A 14,612-nucleotide genomic window follows, 5' to 3' on the forward strand; every position below is an offset into this window, starting at 1 on the left:
AAAGGACCTCAAGATCATCAAGGTCTAACCCGCCTGCCATGGGCAGGGACACCTCACACTAAACCATGTCACCCAAGGCTCTGTCCAGCCTGGCCTTAAACACCACCAGGAGTGGAGCATTCACAACTTTCTTCTGCTTTACTTGAGAAGGAAAGAGGGTTGTAAAAATCAAGTCAGTGTTGGAGTTCTGAGTTTCCAGTATGTATTGTCATTCTTCATTATAACAGCGTAGTCTGGGAGAAAAATGCACATTTCCCTGTAAGTATGAGTAATAGCTCTGAAAGAGATCTTTGCCCCTAGATTAGTCCATTTAGTTTTGTTGCAGGAAGTTCCGAATGCTAAGTTTTTTTCTCTCTGACTTTGTGTTAATTAAAATATGAAGTCATTTTTCTTTCACAATGCACATAAGTACTTCAGAGAAACACTTGCAAGTTTTGGAATGAAAGAACTTTAATTTCAGCACTTTGAGATGCAGGTGACAAGTGTAGAGGAAGGTAAAAATCTTAGGGTAAGACTTACCACTAATGATCCTTATTAATAAGATTTTGCATAATGTATAAAGAAATACATTTTTGTATATACTTAAAGTTATTTTATTTAATACTTTCAGTAAAGTTCTTCTAAATTAGTTTATGAAATGCAACTTCAGTGTGTTAAGCAATGAGAGTAGTATATTTTTAGCCTACGTTATCAGTAGGCAGTTTAAGTAGACATAGGTGTGATACTTGCATTGAAGCTGCTTTGAAAAAGTGAAGAAAAATCCTGAAGTGACTACATCTGAAAGGTGAAAAATTTTGTATTGTTGGAGCCAAAAATGGAGTTGAATGTCTCAGCCTTTTCAAGCCTACTTTGCTGTAGTTGTTATACGCTCTTTTTCTCCTGTGACTTTCTCTGTCATTTTTTTGTACTGTAAACCCATCTGTCTTCTACAGTTGTGGCTAAAACTAGCTCCATATTCTAAGTCAAATGATAAATCTATTTTTCTTTTGTTTCCTAACTCCATTTTGCTTCATTTTTTAATAAGAGTACCAAGATAAATAAATAGTAATTTGCAATAAACTAGATATAAGTAATTTTATTGCCTTTTATAAGATGGGTTTACCAAGCCTGGAGAAAGAAATGGTCAGAAATTGGAATTGGACAATACTTTGATACCTAAAAGAAAAACAAAACAAAGCCACATGTCAAAATTAAAAGGATAAAATCATTTATATAAATACTATAAATCATTATAGTCATATACAATTTATATAAAAACTATACTTTTATATAAATTCAGAAATATTATAAAATTGAAAAGAACTTATGTGTCTTAACTCAGTGAAATTAGCAGATTTGAAAATTTTGCCGTTTATTTGTGGAAACAGTGCTTACTCTTGCCCTTGTTTCATATTTTAATCATGCTATCATGTTTCAGTATATAAACAGTCTGTAGTCACCCTGACTGACTAGCATCACAGCACAGGGTTCCTCAAAACTTTCTCAATCTGAATTAAAATTTGAATATCCATGGACTTAATTTTACTTATGCTGTGAATATCTAAGAGGTAAAAGTACATGTAAAAATACAAGGCTGTGCTAGGAGGTTAGTTGATTTTTTTTCAGTAGCAGAAGTGACTTGGTGTTTGTATTTTTTTTTTATTTTTAATTGAGAATGAAAAGAAAAAGTGATGCCTCTCTTTTTATGATAATTCATTTTAGAAACTGCAGTCTTAAGTATGTATACCCTGCACTTTTTGCAGGATTGAAGCACATAGTTCCCAGTGGATGCGTGCTCCTGCTACTAAGCTATGGACCTTTTAGATTCTTCATCTTGATTAAGAGTCTTTTTCTCAAGAGGCCAGCATTGGAAATGCAATGGTACAGCAGTCATGGATGTCTGTGAGGAAAACTTCATCTTTTATGTGGTGATTTGTGCACTGAGTGATGCTAGTATTTTATGTTGTCAAGCAATAACTAAAAAAGCTCAGTAAGTAAACTTAACTGTTAAAGCCCCAAATGCCCCACATATATCATACCAGAAGGCAGATTGTTCTTCTTGGAAAGCTTTAGCATTAAACAGTGTATATATGTATGTATCCTGTGAACATATGACCTGCAGAGATTTCCTCTTCTTCATCTTTTGAATATTCAGATTTGGGTAGAGGAAGGAATAAGCATAAAATGGAGTTGATCCTCACATACAGAGCTTGCTGTGTTTTGGACAGTTTACTTTCTTCAATTCTAGCCCCAAAATGTTAGTATCTTAGTATCCACGCTGCTATTTTTAGAATGTAAATCGACAAGTTCACACCTTCTTTTTACTAAGATGTGTATTCATATCTGTCAGTAATTTTCAGTTGCCAGACAACTGTGTTGAACTATTTGATAAAATATTTCAAGTTAAATTCCACCTTTAGAATGGATTGCCCAGTCCTCAAGCTAGCATCAGTGTGTAAATAACTAAAAATGATAAATGGTAATTGTGATAATTGTTAATACTTCCATTATAATTAGTCATCTTTCCCAGCACTAACCCCACATAGCTTTTCTGCAGAGCTGTTCTAATTCTATGGCTTTTGTCTCTCTTAAGGTATAAAAGAACAGTGTGGAAATTCTAGCTACATTGTAGATATTTAGTTGACATACACTACTTGGAAAACAGAACTGTTAGCAAAAGCTAATGTAACAGTTAAAATTGATCAGACCTGTTCCAAAAGCTTCCTGTTGTTACCTTGTTGTGAAAGGCATTGCTAATATAACCCCTATTCTCACTTCTCTTCACAGAGAAAGTAGAACCATTGTGGACTCCTGACCAGATGCATGAGTTCTTTCTACTTTAAAGATGTGTGGTGCAGGAGTCGGTCATAGCTTGTCCTTAGCCTAGCTATAAAGTATATAAAATAATCTTATAGCCAGTTTCAAATATTAGTTTATCCATTTGCTTTTCCCTGTTGTTAGGCTTGTTAATAAAATATGAATTAGAAATTTTCATCTATGAGTCTCATGATATGTAGGTAATTATTTGTATATTTCCTGTATATAATACTTTCTTGGACACATTTTCTTCATTTTTCCTTTGAAGTAAAATGAAAGGTGAATAGCTGGAGCAAATATGTGCACTATATATGTTTTTGTCAGCTTGTCGTGCAGCTTACTATATGGGTAGTGTTACAAACTGAGTTAGGATGCAACATCACGCTGTTCTTTCAGGATTTGTTGCCTATGAATCTTTGTGTTACTGTAGTTACTAATAGGAACACCAGTAGAAAAAGCTTTCAATTCATTGCTGAGTGATATAGGGAGTACTGGATACTTTGCTTTAAAAAAACTCCAACAAAACAGCAAAGCTGTGATAAGTGAACTTGGTAATTTATCAGCATTCATGAACCACAGTTGGATCCACTGGAGTGTTTCTGTCTGAAGATCTTTACACTTTATCTGAGAAAATGATTTTATTTTATTTTGTTGACTTGATATGTAGGTCAAGCATTCTCTTTTCTCTAACTTACTCTAATTTTGATGGAATTATGCAAATGTCTTGGCTTCAAGTCATTGTGTGTATACATTAGTATACAAGACTGTGTATACATTAGATACATATCAGAGTTGTCTCAAGAGCATGCAAAATATTAAAAAGATTTATCAAATGACAGAGATTAGAGACAGGTCATTTTCCATCTAGGTGTGTCTTTACTATGACTTGATCATCTTGTATGTAATTTCATTAGTCAAGTCTCACTGAGCAGGAACTTTAATGCTTTCCCCTTGAAATCTGTACTAGAATCCTAAAAAGCTTAATTTGAGTAACTCGTACTTTCCCTGAGTCCACATTATATTCTTATCCTATCATGCTAGTGAGGGACTCCAACTATGATACGGTATTCATTTAATATATATGGCTTTTTAAGCCAGTGTAGGTTTAGTACATTCCCAAGTTACTACTTACTGGATAAAATCTACATATACTCAGGATTGTGCCAAAGTAAGGGTCTCCAGTTTATAATGTCAGTTTTTCTGTCTTCTAAACTCCCTTCTGTTTCTAGTTCCACCTGATACGTTCTTCAGAACCCTAAAACTAAATATGTACAGTCTTGCAAGAACTGAAGAAAGGTTAACAAAACTGTTCCTCAATGTTATTACCTGTGTGTGCACATAATCTAAAAATGGAGACATAAACTTTGTTTATTTTTCTTTAGTGGTTTCTTGTTTGTTTTCTTTAACCTCCCATGTTGGGTTATTTCCATTTGGATTTAAATAAATGTCAAACAGTTGAATGGTAACTCCAGTTTTATTCTGGTTTCTTTATCAATTAGTTTTTTCCAAGTTAGAACTTCGCTGTATTTTCTTTTTTTTTTTGAATCAGTGTTTACAATACCGCCTAATGGAAAAGAATCAGTAATTGTCGGTATCTTTCTGCTAGTATTTGTGCAGAGGGTTAATAAAATCAGGCATAACAAAGCCCCTCAACTGCTCACTGGATAGTTTTCTGTCTTTCAGCTAAGTGTAGTTCTTTCCATGTTACAGCATGCATTGGTTTCTGAAGACTATTTGAGATAAGGTATTAAGGAGTTCTTAAACGCATCACTAAAATTCTGTTTTTCTACTAAATTTCTCTCAGTGACCTATTGTATAATTGCATTGAAAAAAAATCATGTGAACTGATTTCTTCCTCATTTATGAAAAATAATTTAGTTGTTGCAGTTTATTTTGTTTTGCTTGTACTTATCTTGGGGGGGAAAAGTGTACGAAGTGTTACATAGGTAAATTTTTCCTAAGGTTGTTACCACAGGCTGAAGTTGTGTTTTTAGGAAGCACATTTTATAATGCCTTTCAAAGTTCTTCCATCTTTGTAGTTTTTCAGAAATGACTGTTTATTCATAAGAAAGGAGAAATCCAATGTCATTCTAGTTCATAAAGTGTTATCTGTGTAAATTATTAACTTTATCTTCAAGTTTTCTTCAGAAACAATAGTTTAGGAAAAGGGTTTGGCTCCACCCCCCCCCAGTGTGATACCTGCTTGAATGTTGTTGCATTTAAATTGAGTAATTTTTTATTCAGTGGATTTAATTACTTAAAATTGCATTAAAATATACAAGGTGAGTATTACTGCAGTGGAAATGTTACACAAGTTTTCAAATCAGACTTCTGAAATACTTTTTCTCTTTCAGGGTTACCAGGGAATGGTTGATGGAGGTGACAATATTGTAGAAGTTTCATGGGAAAGTGTTTCAAGTATCTTGCAAGTGGTAAGTGTTAGGGGGTAGGACCCAAACCCTCACTCTTACAACAGGGAACCAAAATTCTAGACCCAGGCAACCACTGTAATTATGGATTTGAATTCTGTGATGACTGAGTGACCAGCACATACCACTTTTAGGCAGAGCCTGAATTCTACAATATGGATATTTGACGCTTTCTAAAGAGCTTTATGTGGTCTTTTATTTGGTGCACAGAAATAATCTTGAAAACCTTTGTGCTAGATTTTCAACAATGCATGTCATTAGCCTCCTGAAGCCATACTGACAAGCTTGTATTTAATAAAAAAGACATTATAGGGCCAAAGTATGAAACAGCTATTTTGTAAGGCAAGTGTTTTATTATGAAACCCTGTTGACTTTCTGTGTTAAGTGGATTTAGAATTATAGTAATGCGTGTAGTAACAGTACAGTTTTCCAGAGCTCAGATAATACCAGTGACTTAGTACATTTATATTACAGTGTTCTGCAAGGTGCCTATTTGACTCTGTACATTTTATCTCAGCATGGTAATGTTGTTACCTCTTTCAGAGCAGATGCAGTGTTTGGCAAAGAGGCCTTACTGCTTGCCAGGCTTTCTGAAATCTACCTCTAGGTGAAGCGTGGGTTTCTTTGGAACTTTCTGTGAAGCTAGTATAATAAACATAAAGCAGTTGGCAGAGAGAAAAATAAGGGAAAAATAGACTTTTCCTGAGACTTGTTGTCTGAACGACATCAATGTAGAAGATGTGTGAATAACTTACTTTTAGCTAGGTGCTCAGCAATTTTCAGTGGTAGGGTGATTCAGTCTTTTTTGAAAATAAAACTTTATTTCTGGGAGAAGTTCCATAAATCACATTAATAACTACAGCAGATAATTAATAAACCAGGAAATTTAACATTACTCTGATCTGCAAGTGACTAAATATTGATGCAGTTCTTCCCACAGCTCTGTGGAATGACAGATGCTAATTTTGATAAGGATATGCCTTTTCTGTTATTGGTCATATATCTTATAATATTTTTGGAAAAATGTCACACTTTGAAGCAAATTCACCTAATACTTAACTACTTCATAACATATCACTCTCACTGTTACCATCACGTGTAAGTAACAATTAGATCATTTATTAGCATGCTACTGAAGTTAATCCCAAATAATTTAACATTTTCCTTCAAGAGTAGCTCTTTATCAGTCAGTTTTGAGTGTTTTCTGTTGTATATATCTGCTCCTGTTGTATATATCTGCTCCTGAGAACATAATTTCCCACATGTTTGATAATTCCTTGATTTTCATTACTTGTTATTTTAAAATTGAAGATTGAGGTTATGCTGCAAGATCATGCATCATTAATATATCTTGAAAACATTAAAATACTGGATTATAAATTAAAACTGTTACGCTCCCTTTTTCTAGGGAGGTACAGTTATTGGTAGTGCACGCTGCAAATCCTTTCGTACCCGGGAGGGCCGCCTGCAGGCAGCCTACAACTTGGTTCAGAGAGGAATCACTAATCTTTGTGTTATTGGTGGAGATGGTAGCTTAACTGGTGCCAATCTTTTCCGTGAAGAGTGGAGTGGGCTTCTAGAAGAATTGGCACAGAAAGGTAAGTTTGCATTTAGACGCTATAGACTTCTAGTCCAATTTCCAAGGAAGTTATATACCTTAACTGTACATATAAAAACTATATCCAGAGCTTAAACTCAAAATTAGATGCATACATTCTAGGAAATTACACGCTTCTTCATAAAGCAATAGTTTTTATTTCTGCACATCCTCTCTTACATACCATAAAGGTTCAAAAAGGCCAAATAAGTTACTGGGCAACAGTCTGTATGGCTTTTTTTCCCTTCATTATGAATCATTTTCAGGGTCTGAACTGTGAACGTTCTGCTTGAAAAGCCTTTTGCCCTCATATCCAAACTGAGATGGTAGTTCATTTTCCTCAAATGGCCACACACGTGGTTGTTATTATATTATGATTCCTGACTGTATGATGGTGTTTAAGATCAGAATATAAGTGGCTGTTGGTAAAAGTGCATCCCACCTAGTAGTTGTCTTTGATAGCATCCAAAAGCATGTATAGGGAAGAGTAAAAGAATAGGACAAGAATAAATAATGCTGTGTTAATGCTGTATGTTATTTATAATTTATAAATACTCTTCATAGATTCCATCCATTTCTGTCTTTGGAACTTCCTGAACCAGATGCTATTAGCAGTCCTTAATGAATTTCTCTTCCATGAATCTATACAGTCTCTCTGAAAGCATACAGATTGTTGCTGAAAACATTGTGTGACAAGGAGTTCAACTTCATTGAATGATGAAGATTTTGAAGAATCTTCTGTTTATTTTGATCCTTCTGGCTTCTAATATCATTTGATGTCCTATAATTTTTGTGCTAGAGCAAACAGTGATGATCAATCCTGATTCCTTTCTGCATGCCACTTGAGACTTTACAGCTGTCTTATTTTCCCTTCAGCATCTCTTTTTCTAGATGGAAGTCCTAGTTTGCTTAGTTGTTCCTTATATGTAAGTTCTATACCTTTGATCATCTTTGTTGCCCTTCTCTGAACCTTTTCCAGTTCTACCATGTCCTTTTTGAGGTGGGGAGGACCACACAACTGCACCCAGTATTCAAGATGAGGGCAAACCATGGATCTACACAGTAGTATAATGATCTTTGTTTTGTTCTCTGTTCTTTTCCTAATATTTTCTAATATTTTGATTTTTTGACTGCTATTGAGCATTGAAGCTGATTTATTAATGAAAACAGCATTATTATATTATTATGCTGAAAATAGCATTTTTTTGTTTGTGCTGTTAGGGTGCATTTTTCATGTGCATTAGTTTACATTTGTCTGCAGTGAATTTCATCTGATATTTAGTGCTCACTGTGTCTTGCCAGTCTTCTTCATTTCTTCTCAGACACACCATACCTTTAGAATGCAAATAATTCGGTTTGATCGGTAAACTTTGGCACCTTACTGCTGTCGTGGTTTAAACCCAGTCATTCCCTTTTCTAGGTTATTGCTGAGTATATTGAACAGCACAGATCCCTGTAGAACTCCATTGGTTACCTTTCTCAGATACAAGAACTTGCATTTGCTACTGCTCTCTGTTATCTTTTACCTTCTTTCACATTATTTATTCTATCAAAAGTCTTCTCTCTTATGCTGTAGCTACTTAGTTTCCTCAAAATCCTTTGGTGACAGATGTTGTCAATGGCTTTTTGGAAACCTAAGTAGAATATGTCAACCAGATATCCCTTATTCATGTGATTATTAAGTCACCTTTGGAACTCTAGAAAAGGTTTGTAATGCATGGTATACATTCATAAAAAACATTTTGATTATTCTTCAGAATGCTGCATATATCTTTGTGGATATAAGTTATATTTTTTCATTGTGTTTTCTGTTATTTTCTGTAGTATAGACATTAAACACACTGATATAGTTCTTGAATCTCATTAAAGTATTGGCATTATATTTACTACCATCCCATCCACAGATACTAAGGTAGTTTTAAGCACTTAAGCAGCTAAGGTATTTCATCCTTGAGATCCTTTAAATCTCTTGGATGATTCAGCATTTTCACTGGTGTCTTGAGTGACTAAGACTTAGAAGAGGAGCTTTTCTATTGTATTTGCTTATTAATCATGAAATCAGAGCCTTTCAGTGTTGTGGAAGAGATGTCTTCAAATGTTTAACCCTGGGTTTTGATTGTTTACCAATGCCCATAATTACATCCAGTTTGCATCCTTTTACTTCTTTATTACCTGTCATACACTGAGACTACAATTTGAATGCTATTGTTTAAGTCCAAACCATCAATTTTAAGGTTGGTTGCAAAACTTGATAATCTGCTGACATTTTGGAATGGACTGAAAAGCTCTTGTTTCTTTCCTTACTGTAAAGAGTTCTATGCGGGATTCTTTTGTTTGGTTGTTTGATTGGCTTTTGTTTGTAGTTTTGACTAACCTTGTTACCTAAAGTATCCAAACATAATTTTATGTTTGGATATGTTTAATTTACAAAAGTAGAGCATCCAAGCAATATGTCTAAAAGTTGTTTGTGTTTTTTTGGTTCTTGTTGGGTTTTTGTTTGGTTGGTTGTTTTTTTTAATAATAATCTCACAGCTCTTTCTCTGGATACTTTACAGGAAAGATTGATGAAGAGGCTGTTAAGAAGTATGCTTACCTTAACATTGTGGGAATGGTTGGATCCATAGACAATGACTTCTGTGGTACTGATATGACCATAGGTACTGACTCAGCCTTGCACAGAATCATTGAAGTTGTGGATGCCATCATGACCACTGCTCAAAGGTAAATCATTCATATTGTAGAAAACTAACACATATACAATTGTTTATGCTTCAAATCTTAAGTATCCTACTGCTGTACAATAGTTGGGGGATAAAAGTTAATCTTAAATAGAAGTTAGGTGGCTAGCATTTGTAATATTTGTAGAGTGGAAATAATGGCTCTTTTAGCTGTATCTTTCAGATGTCTTTGTTTCTTTTTTTCTTAGTAACTGCTTTTCTGTCTTTCCTATTGTGGCAACACTTCAAGCATCTGGTTGTAGAGGTTTCATCAGCTTTAGGGGCAGGCTTTGTTTTTTTAAGATGTTTTTAGAGAAAATAAAGGCACATCTTTAAATAGTACAAAGTAGCACCTGTTTGTATGTAAGCTTTCCCTAGGTAAAATTGAAGCAATTACATGTTTTATATATATATATACCTTTTTTTTTTGGGGGGGGGGGGGGGGAGGGGGAAGAGTAATACAGGTATAATCATTACAGTTTTTAACTGTACATTGCTAGTAAATGTTCACCTCTTCTCTCCTAACTGCCCTTATGTGTTTTAGAATAAAATAGTCGGGAAAATGAATTATGTGTGGGAATATGCATAATTTTAAATACATTGTTTAATGTGACCTTCTGTTTTGCTAATGAGTCCTGTGTTTGGTAAGTGTGGTAAACACAGGCTGTTTCCTGATAACAGGTTCTGTTTTCAAGATTTTGGACTGAACTTTTGAATTGCAGTATTACAGTTCATTTGTTTTCTTAATTTTACAGCCACCAGAGGACATTTGTTCTGGAGGTTATGGGGAGACACTGTGGGTATGTATTATCTTCAGCAGTTTGTGTCTCATACAGATACAGTTATGAAATACGAGAGATGTGAACGATAGATGTCTAATCATCTGTTATGTTTTATTAGATATCTAGCTCTTGTTAGTGCCTTAGCCTGTGGTGCAGATTGGGTATTTATTCCTGAATATCCACCAGAAGAAGGATGGGAAGATACAATGTGTGTTAAGCTTTCAGAGGTAATCTATTACTATATTTGGGATTTCATGACATTTTTGCAGATGTTTGTTTGAAAACAGTGATTTAAAAATGTGATCAGGACTTTCAGCAAGCCTTTGCTTCTGATGTCACAGATGGTGCCATCTGACCTTTAGCAGTTCTTTTCCTGCATTTTGTGATTGTTTTGAAGAATTATATGATCTACTCTAGGGATTACATAAAACTATTCTTATAAAACAGCATGTGTACCTTTCCTTATTAATTTAAGACATTTCACTTCATCAATGAAAAGACTTATATGAAGATAAAATGTGTGAAAACTCTGAGGTGACCAAATAGAAGAAATATTTCCTCAAATCCTAGCAGCTTAGTGTATAGCAATTGATTATAAAATTGTGCTGTAAATTTCAGTAGTTTTATTATATGGAGGTTCTTTTGTTTTTATTACAGAATCGTGCACGAAAGAAAAGGTTAAATATTATTATTGTAGCTGAAGGAGCTATTGATTGCCATAACAAACCTATAACGTCAGAGAAGGTTAAGGATGTAAGTGTCAACAACCCTGTGATACATTCTCTTGTCTTGTTCTTATGATGGAGCTTGTTACTGTTGATAACATTTCTGTAAAGTAAATCTATTCCTGTAAAGTAGCTTATGACATAGTTTGCTGGTTGCATTTTATATTTATGCTTTATTATCTGAATCCATATCCCACTTAAAGGGGAATTATTTCAGTGGCTTTAGAACCTTTTCTCCATTAATTATTTCAGTTAATTAGAACCTTTTCTCTTTATAATGTAAGGCAACAGTCCAAAACACCTACTTCTTGGGTGCCTTAACTGATAGTCTGAAATCACCTCAGATCAGTAATTATAATCCTATATTACTTTATGTTTATTGTAAAATAGTGTTTTACATGGTCTGTGTCACAGTGAAATAAAACCGTCTACCCTGGGCAGAGTTTTGCCGTTTTTTCTTTCTAAATGGTTGCTTTGCCAAAATTTTCAGTGGCATTTGAGATTAAGGAAAGCTTTTGAGCTGAAATTATTCTCCTTTCATAGAAAGGGTCCTTTAAGAAAAGATGTTTCAAACCAGGATCTATGCCATTTTGATTTCACTGGGTGTTTATCTGTCCTGTGACTATGAAGTTTTGTTTTCTGTAGCTGTCAGTTTATAATTTTTACTGAAAGTTTTTAAAGTCTTGTCAGTTGAGGTTAAATCATCCACTAAAGTTTTACTGAGTCTTTTGGGATGTGTAATCTTACACATAGATGAAATGTGGAGTTAATCACACATTGTAATTGCAGTTCTTTCAAGTATTCTAATTATAATACTTAGACCTGTTTTTATAAGGCTGAGGACTGTGCATAATGGAGCCATTGTAACTGTAGTTAAAGCATGGTAATCTAAGCCACTGTTCTGCCATAATTAAATAAAATGTTCCTTGGAAACTAAACCTGGAGTTTAGTTCTAGTTTAGGAATAAACTAAAACTTTAACTTCTTGAAGTTAACTTCCTAGTTAACTTTGAGAAGCTCAACTTAGAAGCTTAGAACTTAGAAGCTTAACTTCTATAGTATTTTCATTTACTGTTGACACACTAACGTATAGTATATGTAAATTTTTATTATTCCAGTTTTGCATAAAGCAGAGTAATGCTAAAGCATGCATATATGAAATAATGATGATAAACGCACTGTATTTTGAAATTCTTTGCAGCTTGTAGTTCAGCGGCTTGGTTTTGACACACGAGTAACTATCTTGGGTCATGTGCAAAGAGGTGGAACCCCTTCAGCTTTTGACAGAATTTTGGTGAGTAAACCTAAAATACTCATGACACACCACATAGTGCAACTACATTTTGATTATTTACGTGGGGGTGGGGTGGTTCTTTAGCTGATAAACTTGAAAAATCCAATTACTGTATTGCGTTAACTGTTTGTATAGCTCAAATTCAGAACAGTGAAGCATTTTGTGTAAAGGAATCTGTATTAAGATTAAATAGCAAAGCTTCAAGAACAACTGTCCATATTTAAGGGTATTAAACAGCCTGTGACATTTTCACCTACCAAGGAATAAGTGGTTTCGGTTGGGTTTATGGTGAAATCATGACAAGTTCTGTGATTGGGAGCCTTGTCATTTTAAGCACTTGCTTGAGAACTCAAACATTATGTATTTTCAGGCAAGTCGTATGGGTGTGGAAGCTGTGCTTGCCCTTTTAGAAGCAACTCCAGCTACCCCTGCCTGCGTCGTGTCCCTGTCTGGAAACCAGGCTGTCCGTCTGCCTTTGATGGAGTGTGTGCAGATGGTGAGTTTCTGGCAAAAAGCCAGTTACAGTTATTCATTAACTACAACAGACCACTGTGTACAATAATTGTCTATTGTTGTTAAAACACTGATGGGAATATGTGCAGCACTTTCCCACATGTGAGAATAATGAACTTCATGTGTGTTTTCTATGTGTTATTATTTATTTCCAAACTACCAACAAGTAAGAAATATGTTGGGGTTGTTTTTCGGTGGTTTTTTTTTTTTTATTTCCTTTAAAATGTCATCTCAGATCTTCTGTTTTTATTGCCATAACAAATTATTCAGATGCTTGCATCCATTTACATGTCATAAGTGACAGTTAGGTTTCTGCACTAAAACTGTTCAGCTTAAATAGAAAAAAAAAAAAACCCACAAAAATAGATACGTTGATTTTTATTTTTCTTCCCAGGAAGGCTTTAGATGTCTGCTTCTACTTTGTTCTTCTTTCCTCTGTAGTTTATGCTATGATAAAAGGTAGCTCATAAGTTTATGAAATGTCAACATTTATTTTTTCCCTTTAGAAAGTTATTTCAAAATTATCTATTTACTGGAATATATTAAGTAATCAGCTTCCTGTGTTTTTTAAACACACTGAGTAATCCACTTCTTTTTTCAAGACTCAAGAAGTCCAGAAAGCCATGGATGAGGGAAGATTTGTTGAGGCTGTTAGGCTTCGTGGAAGGTATGGCCAATAACTTCCATTGGTTTATTTACTCTAGAAAAGCTGAATTGCTTTACTGTTCTGCTGGCGCTTGGCATTTTATTTTAAATTTAATATCCATATGCTTCTATGTATTTAGGAATAATAGAGAATACAGAAGAGTTGTTGAAATAGAATAACTAAAATTCTTATCTCCATAAAAACATATAAAGGGAAGAAAATTAGTTCAGTACTGAATCAGACTAGTCAGGCAGACTGATACTAGGCTAACTAGTCGCAAAGAAAAGAACTGTGTGTTGTATGAGCTGGCTGGTAGCAACTATATGTCTGTTCAAGATTTTGAGGCCAATCCCATGCACTTATTTGTAAGTAGCTGGTAGTTTTCCAACAGTAATGTTGGAGGGAGACATTCTGCACTCGTGTCAACAGAGCCTTTTCTGTTTCAAGTAATCTGGTAATAAAATGCTTTATCACTGATCTATAAATATACTGGCCAGCTATATAGTTATTTTATGTTTTCTTAATATTTTGTGTTTTCTCACTGTCTTGCAGGATTGAGTATTTTCCAGTGTGTTCTCATTTCCAGTTTTTACGGCTTGCATTCGTCTTTGGTGCTAATGTTACATGCCTGTTTTAAAGCATTTCTTTAAAATAACTGAGTTGAAAAAAATTACTATTTTCTTAATTTTGATTGATTATTTATTTATTTAGGAGCTTTGAAAACAACCTTAACACCTACAAATTACTGTCGCACAAAAAGCCAGATGCCGAGCTTCCAAAGGTAAGGATTTTTTTTCGAGTGTACAGTGCTTTTGGAATATCGTTAATAAATAACATTTTTCTTCTCTCCTCATCATACTGCCTTAATTATCTCTTCAAACCTATGACGTAGCATGATGAATTTGTGTATAAGCTCAGGCTGTCGAAGTTTTCTTGCATTTTGCTTATGCAGTTGCAATCATTTAAATTCTGTTTCCTAAATTCCTACAGAGTGGCTAAACTTTCCCAAAGGTCAGTCAGGTCAGTTTTAATTCTTTACTTATATTTAGCTCTCAGTATTAATTTCAAAGCTGTAAAAATAAAACAATATTAATGCATTGCAGTGCCATTTTCA

The 14,612-nt window shown here is 34.3% G+C and overlaps 1 protein-coding gene across 4 annotated transcripts in view; it reads left to right on the top strand.

The window, feature by feature from the left end:
- Positions 1-14,612, top strand: part of PFKP (phosphofructokinase, platelet) — a 45,010-nt gene that overhangs the window by 11,015 nt on the left and 19,383 nt on the right. For all 4 annotated transcript variants that reach the window (XM_061468048.1, XM_061468044.1, XM_061468046.1 and 1 more), the window contains 10 exons: positions 5,151-5,228; positions 6,634-6,823; positions 9,378-9,543; positions 10,295-10,339; positions 10,440-10,548; positions 10,979-11,074; positions 12,247-12,339; positions 12,710-12,835; positions 13,455-13,519; positions 14,210-14,279. In XM_061468048.1, the coding sequence (XP_061324032.1) occupies positions 5,151-5,228; positions 6,634-6,823; positions 9,378-9,543; positions 10,295-10,339; positions 10,440-10,548; positions 10,979-11,074; positions 12,247-12,339; positions 12,710-12,835; positions 13,455-13,519; positions 14,210-14,279 (1,038 nt within the window). The remainder of the gene's footprint in view (positions 1-5,150; positions 5,229-6,633; positions 6,824-9,377; positions 9,544-10,294; positions 10,340-10,439; positions 10,549-10,978; positions 11,075-12,246; positions 12,340-12,709; positions 12,836-13,454; positions 13,520-14,209; positions 14,280-14,612) is intronic.

The sequence above is a fragment of the Pezoporus flaviventris genome, unplaced genomic scaffold (assembly GCF_033815535.1).
Source record: "Pezoporus flaviventris isolate CSIRO_AGI_PZ_B2104156 unplaced genomic scaffold, CSIRO_AGI_Pfla_v1 ptg000047l, whole genome shotgun sequence".
In the NCBI taxonomy this organism is placed as follows: domain Eukaryota; kingdom Metazoa; phylum Chordata; class Aves; order Psittaciformes; family Psittacidae; genus Pezoporus; species Pezoporus flaviventris.